Raw genomic sequence first — 12,312 nt, 5'->3', positions numbered from 1 at the left:
GACAAATTGTATTAACTATATTTCAGTCCGCATAATAAACTTATTAGAATGCACATTCATTCGTTTCTGTAACCCATATAGGGATATAAGTTCCTTAGATGCTTTTTATAGGTAAACAATGTTCCATATTCAACTGCTCGTCAGCAAAGATAGAAATAAAGCATGACAATGCGCTCCTGGACAGAGCCTTACGTGTAGTAACCGTCCGTGCTGTGTATCGCAAACTGAAGCCCCAAAGGTCTGTGTCGCGGTCCCGGTTTCAGGGGAACAAGCGTCTGCAGACGCTTGTTCCCCTGAAACCGGGACCGCGACACAGACCTTTGGGGCTTCAGTTTGCGATACACAGCACGGACGGTTACTACACGTAAGGCTCTGTCCAGGAGCGCATTGTCATGCTTTATTTCTATCTTTGCTGACGAGCAGTTGAATATGGAACATTGTTTACCTATAAAAAGCATCTAAGGAACTTATATCCCTATATGGGTTACAGAAACAAATGAATGTGCATTCTAATAAATTTATTATGCGGACTGAAATATAGTTAATACAATTTGTCCATAACTGGGCATAGAGTAGCTTGGCTCCACCTCCTTGTGTTAAGTCTATAGTATTTTTTAATACTGATTGTTATTATTTTACATTGTTCATGATATTTTAGACCGGTCTAATTTTTTATGTGTATTAAAACATATGAAATACAGTAAAATTTTGTAGTTTGATCATTTGAATATCAGCCATACCATAATAAATAGCGCAGAGAGCTAATTGGTAAAGTAGCTTTGAGAATCAGCACAGGGACCACCTGTGCTAATTATTCTGACTTGAAGACCCCAAGTCAGTAGCTCTGTATTGCAGCTTGAAAACAATTAATTGATGATATATTAATTGAATTTAATTATCTATTAAGCGCCTGGTTGCAGTTTGTGTCTATACAGACCTGGCCAGACTGGCTTTGACAGCGTGGCTCTTGAAGCTTCACTCCTGAGGGCCAAGGGATTCTCTGAGGCGGTTATTCAAACTATGTTGAAGGCCCGCAAACTGGCTTCTGCCCGGATTTATTACAGGGTCTGGAACTCTTAATTCACATGGTGTGCTGCTAAGATTTATGATGCCTATTCGTTCAGAACTTCTAGGCTTTTGGCTTTTCTGCAACAAGGCCTAGATTTAGGACTTCGTCTGACCTCCCTCAAGGTTCATATATCTGCCTTGTCGGTGTGGTTTCAGAGCAGAATTGTCTATTCCTAACGTTCATACTTTCATTCAGGGCATTTTACGGATTCAGCCTCCCTATGTCCCTCCTGTGGCTCCATGGGCTCTATCTGTTGTCTTAAATGCCCTACAAGTGTCTCCATTTGAACCACTTGAGTCTGTGGGCCTTAAATGTCTTATGCTTAAGGTCGTGTTTTTATTGGCTATTGCCTCTGCTAGGAGGGTGTCATACTTAGGCGCTTTGTCCTATCGTCCACCCTTTCTGATTTTTCACGGGGACCGGGCAGTTCTTCGAACTCACCCTGGTTATCTACCTAAGGTGGTATCATCTTTTTATCTTAACCAAGAGATTGTGGTTCCTGCCTTTATTTCTTCTGGTTTGTCCTCCAAAGAGCGGTCTTTGGATGTGGTATGGGCTTTCCATATTTACGTAGAGAGGACTGCCTCCCTCAGGAGGTCAGATACCCTTTTTGTACTTTTTGGTTTTCACAAACGTGGCTGGCCTGCGAATAAGCAAACCTTGGCCAGATGGATTAGAATGGTGATTGCACAAGCCTATTCACAGGCTGGTCTCCCAGCTCCTGCTGCTGTTAAGGCCCATTCTACTCGGTCTGTTGGACCTTCGTGGGCGGCCTGCCGAAGCGCGTCCGCTGAACAATTGTGCAAGGAGGCTACGTGGTCCTCAGTGAACACGTTCATCAGGTTCTATGCCTTTGATACTTCAGCCTCCCAGGATGCTTCCTTTGGACGCCGGGTTCTTGTGCCCGCTATGGCGCATTCCCTCCCATGAGGAACTGCTTTAGGACATCCCCGATGTATTCCCTGTGGAATCCCAGTGTACCCCGCTGCAGAAAATGAGATTTATGGTAGACTTACCATGGTTAAATTTCTTTCTGCGAGGTACACTGGATTCCACAGGGCACCCACCCTGACGCACTTTGTGTTTGTATGGCATTAGCCGCTAGTCCCTTCTCCTGTCATGACAGTCTGGTTCTATGTGACTAACTTCTACCGTCTCTTTTACCTGCTACTGCATTGGACTGGTTAACGAAACTGAGCTCCAGTGCCTGGAGGCGGGGTTATAGAGGAGGTGGTGCAATGCATCCTGGGAACAGGCAAAGCTTTAGCCTGTTGGTGCCTCGGATCAACATCCAACTCTACACCCCGATGTATTCTCTGTGGAATCCAGTGTACCTCGCAGAAAGAGATTTAACCATTTACCATAAATCTCCTTTTTCAGTGGACTCTTAGGACCACTTGAGCTGCACTTTCAGCATGCCTTAAGAATGCAGAAGTTGCTTACAAACATCAGGCTTAGAAAATTTGATCTCCCCCTTATCTCGTCCAGGTGGGTAAGACAGACTGGGTTTCTTGGCTTTTTTTAATTTGGGCACAAACATTCTACTGGGTTTCTCACTTTAGGAGCCCCAATTGCTTTATAGAGGCCATTACAACAGCCACTGTCTTTGCTGAATCCTGCTGTGTCTGCACCTTCTCAATACATGGTGGAGAAACTCATGATGCCAATCGCATCAAACCTGGGTACTTGGAACTCACACTTTCAGGACGTTAGTGCTATCAGGACTTTTTTTAATAGTTTACAAAAATATGACACTGTCTGGGCCTCCCTTGGGGACATATGATTTCGTCTCATATAGGATCTATTGTCTGGCACAAGTGTGGAACAAACTTTTCGGAAGGTGGCATAAGAGTTCCCCACGAAGGGGCAAACCTTGTAGCACTATTTTAGAAACAGACTCATTGCCACATTATTCTGTTGTCTGCTATTACTCCAGCATACTGTATCTCTGGGAACTCTGTTATTGACTACATCTTGCTCTGACTCCCCTTCCACTATTAATCTTTGGCTATCCTGGTTTTGACCTTTGGCTCGGTGATGAACAGTACTATCCAGCTCTTGGATAAGAACACATCTCTGCATTATATGTAATTATATCTAGGAATCAGCTTTTTGTTCTATCTCTGACATACCAATTTGAAGAAATAAAGATTTTGAAGAGCATGGAAGGAAAATGCATTAAAACAGCTAAACCGTTGGCAACCGTTGACTGAACAAGCCAATAGCTAGCCAAAAGTGGAAAGCCTCATTCACATATAGGCATCTTCTATGCACAGCAGACTTTCCACTTTCCTTATAAGAGAATATAAAAATATCTATTTATTAACAGCTAGTTATATACTGTAGTGCATACATATTCTGCAGTGGTGTACAGAGAATATTTCAGTCATTCACATGAGTCCCTGCCCCAGTGGAGCTTACAATCTTTGGGGGAGATTTAGCAACGCTTGAAAAGAGATAATGTTGTGAGAGATAAAGTACCAACCAATCAGCTCCTAACTGTCCATTACACACAGCCTGTATAATGACAGTTAGATGCTGATTGGAAGGGACTTCATCTCTCTTCACTTTATTCTTCTCCCAGGTGTAATAAATCTCTCCCTATGGGGTCTATTCATGAATCAGTGAAAACAGTGGAGAACTTGCTCATGGCAACCAATCAGCATCTCCCTTACATTTATAGAATGTCCTTGGTAAAGGCTTCCTTCAAAGCTGATTGGTTGCTATGGGCAACTTCCCCACTAGTTCTTTTCTCTACTCTTTTAACTGCTTCATCAACAGACTCCTATATTCCCTATCACAAGTACATATATTCCCACTGGGGCTCATTTTGCCAGAAGCCAACTAATTTGCCAGTATGTCTTTGGAGTGTGGGAGGGTATCAGGGTATGCAGAGCAAACCCACGCAAACACAAGGAGGACATATAAGCTCCACACCAACAGGGTGCTGTGAGGTAGCAATGTGAACCACTGTGCTACTGTGTTGCCAATATTTTTGGACTTTCTCAAGCTCAATGTATCCCTTTAAATATGTTTTCATTTGCAAAACAAGTAAAAGGCGATAATTTGCATGTACAGTAACTTTCCCTATCAAACAGCTGTATTAGCGAAAAGGGAAACTCCTTCTGTAATCTTATTAAGCATGGCAACTTTAATAGACTATCTTCCAGCACGAAGCTTCAGATCCAAGAGCTGTGCCAGGGACTGGTATTCTGTTGGAAAATGTCTCCTATGTCTACAATTTCCCAAGAAAAGTTTGTGTCAAATACCACTATTAAGCATTGTTCTTGGAAGATGTTCTGTTATAAACACAACATGCCTGGATGCATCAATACACAAAGCATGGATCAGACATGACAGTGTCCTGTTATTGTGCAATAGGTTTTATAAAACATATATGCATTCCTACTACAATCCACCCTCCACCCTAAATAAAATAGTAAAAAAGTACTTTAAGAAACTATAGGTACACTTTTATCAGAACAACTAATGTCCCATATTAGCTGTCATTTCTTTATTTTTATTGAAGATATGATTAACAGTTTCCTTAAACATATCATTACGGGGATTTTAGTGTAACAAGCAGTAGTGAATCTAGACTTTTCTTTTAGCATAGACCCCTTCCCCCAGTCTCTTTAATAATATAACATAAGACCCCAGATCCCTGGTGGCTTTATATTACAGAGTCCTCTGCCCCGTCTCCCTAATCTCCATTAGTTGGATGCACCAACTCTCGCCAGTACATCCCGCCACACATTGCAATGACATCGCTTTCATACTAATCACATATGCACTAACATTTTCGACTAGTACTGCAAAGGACAGCTCTTCTGATAAGAGCTGTCCTTTACAATTAGCGCCGGCCACTGGACTTCTGGGTTTATTACCCGGAAGTCTGTCTGCGCATGCGTAGAGTGACATTCTAGCCGCAGGGGGCTCTGGGAGGGATCCGATCGGATCCCTCTGTCAGAGTAATGCTCCAGGTGGCTGGGAAGCAGGTTGAGCATTATTGGAGCAGCAGGGTAGTATACTCTGCTTGCTTCCCTGCCGCCAGGTACATCTTTGTACAGATATGTCCTCATACACTTAGCCTTAATACACTATCATGCGCTAGAGACATGCAATGACTGAGCCGCCAGGTCCCACGCAACACTAATAGCTTGGGCATCTTTTTTGCCCTAAAGTGCGACATAATCGCAATACGATGTGATTAGAATGCACCAGTAAGACTGCTGGTTAATTTGATATGAGGCACTTGTATATTGTGTGTGACTTAGCTGTATAGCTTTGCGGTGAAAAAAGCCACGGGTGCTGCATCATAGCACGTACAGTAGTGTACAGATTCAGACTCAGTTGCACACAGATATACAAGTGTAACATATCAAAGTAATCAGCACAGTCCTGTGGTGCGTCCTAGTCACATTGCGTAGTGACTAAGATGCATTTTGGGTAAAAAGACATCCAGCGCTAGCAGAGCCTCACAGGACCTGGCGCGCAGAGACGCTTTTTAGAATGACTGCAGAAATAGTGAATGAGGACACATCTGTAGTGTGCAGATGCAGGCAGCCAGCTAACCTGAAAACGTCCAGAAAGTGCATGTCTAGATGCATCCAATCATCCACAAAGTTCCTGGAAAGAATAGAGATTATTTTGTGCCATGTAATCATATACTATCCATTGTCACTATATGACTGTTCCCATTCAGAATCACTGGATAAGTGGGAGCGTCTGACAGTCGCAGACGCGCTAGAACCTGTTCAATTTGAAGATGGAGAAAAAATTGTGGTTCAAGGAGATCCTGGTGATGACTTCTTCATCATTACAGAGGTAAGTGCACATAACCCTATTTTTGCTCTATGTGTCTCATTGCTCCTCACAAGTAAAATGAGGGTTTTACTTAGAGTTAGGAGGAATCCAGCTACAGTTCTACACATTAGCGCAGTGGTTCTCAAACTGTGTGCCAGGTGTGCCTTAAGTTGGCTGTCCAGGACCAATTCAAACTATTTATTGTCAATGTAATAGGCAAAGCTAGTGCTTGTGGCTGCTAATCATAAAAAATGTGGGCAAACAGAAGAAAATCTTGCCCTCACCACATAATTGAACCTACGGATGACATATAAACATAATTTACTTAATTTAATCTTTTTTTCTAAATTCCTCAATAAGAAACTTATGGCCTAGGGGTGCCATGAAAAAAAATTCTAATACTCTAGGGCGCAATGATTCAAAAAAGTTTGGGAACCACTGTCTTAGTACACAATATATGTATGCTACATGTAAAAGCAGCCAATATGTTCTCTGCATGCAAACAAAACATTTCATGATAGCAAGGTTTGTCCAGGGGAACATTTGCACTCTTTAGCTACTGTAGATGTACTGCTAAGTTTAAATGACGCCCTGACTGTAAATTCTAGCAGCTGGTTTGGTCTAGTACTCCATGGAGTCATGTTATGTTATTCAGTGCTACCAACCGTCATTATTCCTAAGTGATGTCAGCTCAGTGAGAGGTGATAACTTTAGCAATGTAAAATGAAAAACTAGTTTACAGCATATCCAGTTGGCATCTAGGAGACCCCGTAATGGTTAGCAGAAGTACCAATGTGCAGCTCTGATCCTAACTTTATTGTTTTTGGCTTCTCTCTCACACAAAATTGCTAGTTTTTGCTATTTATAGAGAAATGTTTAACTGAACATTGACTTATGGAACTAGTGACTGTATAGTTTTGTGTCTATGGAACTTCACTGTTCTTTCCTTACCATTTATTCTGAGTCAGAAAGAGAGATCAGACTTATATTTGGGATCCCTTCATTATAAAGTACTTTAAACACTGTGCGTAACATTCTCAATTAACTTTAGCCTAAGATCACACAAAGAACATTATATTAAACAATACAGACTAATGACATAGAGTACTCATAAAGGTCACGGTGGGATTGGTAGTTGAAGATTCAGTCATGTTGCTATTTGGGGCCATGATTATATAGCTGTCCAATGATGAGATCACAAAAGTGCATTTCGCCGATCCAAACCTGTGTTCTTTTTTTCTTAATGCTACACTTCGGTACAAAAGTTTTGGTGTCCCTGGGCAATTGCCCTATCTGGCCCACCTGCCATTTCATACCAACACTCGCCCACTGCAGAATAGTTTTCACTATTTGTTACCATAGAAAAAAACTTTTCATTAATTAGTTCACAGAAGTGCATTAGTTTATCAGTTTATTGTGGGGGATTTATCAAAGTTTGAAGAGAGATAAATTAGAGAGAGATAAAGTACCAACCAATCAGCTCCTAACTGTACTTTTTTAAACACAGCCTGTAAAATGACAGAAGCTGATTGGTTGGTACTTTATCTCTCTCCATTTTATCTCTTTCCAAGGATTGATGCATCTCGCCCCATATGGTGTCTATCAGTGCCTATCTCATTCATAAATTCCAGGAATAGAACATTTTTTTTTTCCTTCCTAATGATATACTGCAACTAGACGGGTTCACAAACTTAATTTGTAGAATCTCATTTGATAGAGAGAAGCTTCCTTAGTCAAGTAACTGGTCAGTCAGTCATAGGGCCAAATGTAATAGAGTGAGAGTTTCAGAAAGTGAGATATTTGGTAAGGTTTTTCAGGTTTTTTTAAAGTGCCAATCATTTACACTGCAAAACCAGGTTGATCTTGCTGTGTAAATGATTGCCACTTAAAAAAAAACCTGCAAAACCTAACCAAATCTCTCACTTTTTGAAATTCTAACTCTATTACATTTGGCCCAAAGTGTTCCTAGCCATCCTGGGAGCAAAAATAACGTTATTGCCACCACTGTGACATAACTGTACATAGACCTCGCCTACTACAAGCAAAATCTAAATCCAAGCCTAAATACTGATCATAAACCTAGATTTGCAGATTTGAACGTAAATTAGCTGCAAAACACGAAAATCTTCAGTATTGTATTATTCAAGAAAAGATTTACTTACTGTTGATTGATTTGGATTAGGAAACCTTATCTCAGTATGGGAAGAACAAAAATTAGGTGGGATTGTCACAGAAGGACAGGTATCTATATTCTTCTCTGAATGCAAGAAACCCGTGATTGGCATTTACCGACATACTAGAAACTGCAAATCTTTGTTTTGTTTAATGTTTGACTGGCATTATCCTATGTAGGATATATCATATAATTCATGTAGGTTCAGTGTTGATAGACAATGTCCACCAGAGGAAGTCTCAAAAGTTGTTTTCTGTTTTGATTGATGTGTAAGTTAAAGGAACAAGCATAGAACACGTAAGTAATTATCTTGTCACAACCAACAAAGGAATATGTGTCCTATGAACTTTTTGTGTTGAGTAAAATGATTAGTTCCCAACTTGATGGAACAGCAAAGATCTAAAAGAATAACAAGGGGAATAATCCCTCTTGGTCAGCATGCTGACCGTCGGGATTGTGAGGATGTGGGATGTCGGGGTAGCTATTTTGACCGGTGGTCTCCAGACCGACGGTCACATAACTACATCCCAGGGGAAATACAAGTATAAATGCATGATAATTTTTGGAACAGATGTTCTAGAACGAAAAGCCCAAATGGGTCCTTCACTATGCCATGATCAGAACATGGCATAGTGATCACCTGGTCTTAATCAGAACAGTAGAGCGGGGAGACTCCTTACAGCTTGGTACAATACCAGCTTCACAGGCTTTTTCACCGTTAATGACGACTTGTACCTTGGTTTTGTACCAATATACAGGAGTCTTTACCAAAAAGTAAAATTATCCATAGAACAGGAATACTCTTCAGAGGTGCATTGTCCCAAATCCTCCTATCTAACAAATTGCAATTCTGCAAGGACATGATGGCTCCACTTGGTGCAGCACAGCAATCTTTTTAGATTGGTGTCCAAGAATTCGTTTGACTTGGCTCTTTGACCCTAACAGGGATGTTTTTCATAGAATATATTGCGTCTGATAGGGGGGCCTGATTCAGAGGTGCCTGCAATTTGGATGTCAGACGCAGTGGAGCATTTTCTTTGCTACTGCGTATGCACCAAAGCCGTACTGCGCACATACAGCAATGGTGTGTGCGATAGGATTTACTGCCAAAGGGAGTGACAGGTAGTCAGTGCTTGGTGGAGTTAACGTGGAGTGGCTAGAAAAACACAGACGGGACTGTTTTCTGGGTGTGCCTAAGTCAGCCACTGCAAATTCGTTCTCGGCAGCAGAGGGCCAGGCGTCTTAGGTGCTCAGTATGAGACAGCACAGACTGTTATCCGTTAAGTGGCGGATGTGAGAGGTCCGAGATGCGTCCCCATGCACAAGACAGCATCTGAGACATTAGGATATTTTTACACTCACCTTGCGCGGCTGCACATGCAATAGTCTGAATCAGGCTTAAAGACCCCAAAAATGGAGTATTAAATATTGAATTACGGTATGTGCTAGTCAAGTGAAGAGTGTCAGCATTTATTTTGGCCTTTCCTGATTGTCAGATATACAGTACATTGTGTTGTAACCACCATCTTTGAGGTCACTAAACAATGGCACAAAATCTCTTGGACTCCCAAAAAAATGGTAAACTCGGATGTCCATCTGCAAAAGGATAGTGCACCCATGGCTGCTGATAGGTGTTTGAGCGGCTGCATCCATATGTATTACATAGACACAGCCTCCCTGGCCTGTGACCCCCCTCCCCCAATCCACCGCTTCCGTTGTAAGGAGTCATAAATATAAGGTGTAAGAAGTATTATAATCTCCATACCGACATATGTTTACACTTAGTATGGAAATGTGTGTTTTAATAAAACATCATACGTCCAACTGTACATGAACCCTATGACCTGTGCGTGTGGTAGCTGTTCTTATTATGAAGTAAATAGGAAACATCCATGTCAGAACCATGGACAGGGAAAGGGTCATACAGATCTTATACTGCATCGTGAAACTCTTATATAAACCAGTGATGTCAATGTTACTGTCAGACAAGCGACAAAACACCAGAGTTTCAAGTTTAATTGTCACATTTGCACGTACGTGGATTCCAGATTACTATTACATGATACAGTCTATGGTGTAGAGCAATGGGAGTCTACATATATTAAAACATTACCTTTCTTCAGCCAATAAACTATGGGGTTCTGCCGTCGTCTGAGGTGCACTTTTTGTTATTAACACACTTATATTTACTGTTTGCCTCAAAAATATAATATAAAAGTAGCTTGTTAAGTAAGATAGGGGCTACATACACAGGGGCTGGTGCAGAGCCAGTGCTATGCCAGTTGTGCAGCATATCTGTGACTTTCCCCTGGCCATGCTCAGTAAGTGCAGCTGTAGACATGTACACATCTGACACTTACGTCTGACTATGCAGAGGAGGAAAGAGGCGGTATATAATAGGCTGACACCAATGTTCTGGCAATTGTGGCAGTCCTGCAGAAACTCAATTACACATCTGTTCGGAGGTACTTGGGGTAGGGGACTGCGCTAATACCTCTTTGTTTTAAAGTAGCAGCTGGGAGAAAATAGGGGTTTTCCACTTCCCCTATATATAGACACTGGAGAAAAAGAAGGATCCCCCGCGCTCACTATATACAAAGTCTAGGCATACGTATCTTTGTAAATAAATAAATGAATTTATTGTAAATAGTTATAGAACTTAAAGAATTGTATAAAATGATGAATTTAAGTATATATATAAATAAAATCCTAATACCGGTATACAAGACAAACATATACACTGACAATACAAGACAGTATGAACTAGGCAGATACGCGTCAGCGTTTTACATCTGTTCGGAGGCTGATCTTTTGCACTTCAGTTGCGGTTACATGAAGATGATGATGGCCTGTAATAAACCGGCATATGCTGCCGACATGGAGGCATGCATGTGTTTAGAGTTGCACAGATCTGCAGAAGGGTAGAAATACGCTGTTTCTCTGCTCTTTTACACCCATTTTGCCCACAACCCGGAATCAGCCTCGTAGTGTATAGGGCTCCAGTCCTCCAGATGGGCAGTAGGGATATCAATAGTCGCAATGACCCCTATCTTAGCTGACAAACCTGGGTGTGTTTACTTGATAGCATTTTTATAGGCTCTAAGAATCTGGGGCCCTCATTCCGAGTTATTCGCTCGCAAGCTGCTTTTAGCAGCTTTGCACACGCTAAGCCGCCGCCTACTGGGAGTGAATCTTAGCATAGTAGAATTGCGAACGATAGATTAGCAGAATTGCGAATAGACAGTTCTTAGCAGTTTCTGAGTAGCTCGAGACTTACTCGGCATCTGCGATCAGTTCAGTCAGTTTCGTTCCTGGTTTGACGTCACAAACACACCCAGCGTTCGCCCAGACACTCCCCCGTTTCTCCAGCCACTCCCGCGTTTTTCCCAGAAACGGCAGCGTTTTTTCGCACACACCCATAAAACGGACAGTTTCCGCCCAGAAACACCCACTTCCTGTCAATCACACTACGATCACCAGAACGAAGAAAAAACCTCGTAATGCCGTGAGTAAAATACCTAACTTAATAGCAAATTTAGTTGGCGCAGTCGCACTGCGGACATTGCGCATGCGCATTAGCGACTAATCACTCCGTTGCGAAAAAAAAATAACGAGCGATCAACTCGGAATGACCACCTGGGTTCATCTTGTTCATCCATATTTAGGAAAATGTAAGCACCTTCTTTGTTTCTTAAGTACATTGTAGATGAGATATATATCACAGTCCCACTCTGGGGCCCTAGCTAGTCATTGCAATTGCACACACCAGCAAATATACAAGTTACTGACAACTGCATACACTCAGGTACCACTTTATTCTCCATCCTGTCCAAGTATTAAATTATCATGGGGGAGTCTCCCGAATAATATGGCACACAGTATGAATGATTATGATGTGATTTGGCAACCAACTCTATGTTTTAGGGGAACTGTGCTCTCGCCCACTACAGAGGCTTTTTGCGACCCACCCCATTTCCATGGATATAGGAGCAACACTGGCTGGCAGGGAAAACACTGATGTGGCTTCACTCCAAATTACAACAGCTGTTCCATTAAAAGAAAAAAGAAATGGTTGGTAACTATTTGTGTGTGTTGCCAGTTTTCCACGCTGCTTTATCTCTTGATGAGGCGCCTTGCGTTAAAGAAGGGGAAAGAAATCTGTGAACATTTGTACGTCCTCTGCTGGGCGGTGATCTCAATGACCATGGTAGGCCGAAGCAGATTTTGATCAAGAAAATGACCTGAGTACCTGCAAAAAGTGATC

At 41.8% G+C, this 12,312-nt stretch overlaps 1 protein-coding gene across 4 annotated transcripts in view; it reads left to right on the top strand.

The window, feature by feature from the left end:
- PRKAR1B (protein kinase cAMP-dependent type I regulatory subunit beta) overlaps positions 1-12,312 on the top strand; it is a 428,398-nt gene that overhangs the window by 355,764 nt on the left and 60,322 nt on the right. For all 4 annotated transcript variants that reach the window (XM_063934515.1, XM_063934516.1, XM_063934517.1 and 1 more), the window contains one exon: positions 5,775-5,896. In XM_063934515.1, the coding sequence (XP_063790585.1) occupies positions 5,775-5,896 (122 nt within the window). The remainder of the gene's footprint in view (positions 1-5,774; positions 5,897-12,312) is intronic.

Source organism: Pseudophryne corroboree, chromosome 7, assembly GCF_028390025.1.
Source record: "Pseudophryne corroboree isolate aPseCor3 chromosome 7, aPseCor3.hap2, whole genome shotgun sequence".
NCBI classification, from domain to species: Eukaryota; Metazoa; Chordata; class Amphibia; order Anura; family Myobatrachidae; genus Pseudophryne; species Pseudophryne corroboree.
The sequence above is the reverse complement of the archived record's forward strand: the minus strand, read 5'-3'. Positions and strand labels throughout refer to the sequence as shown.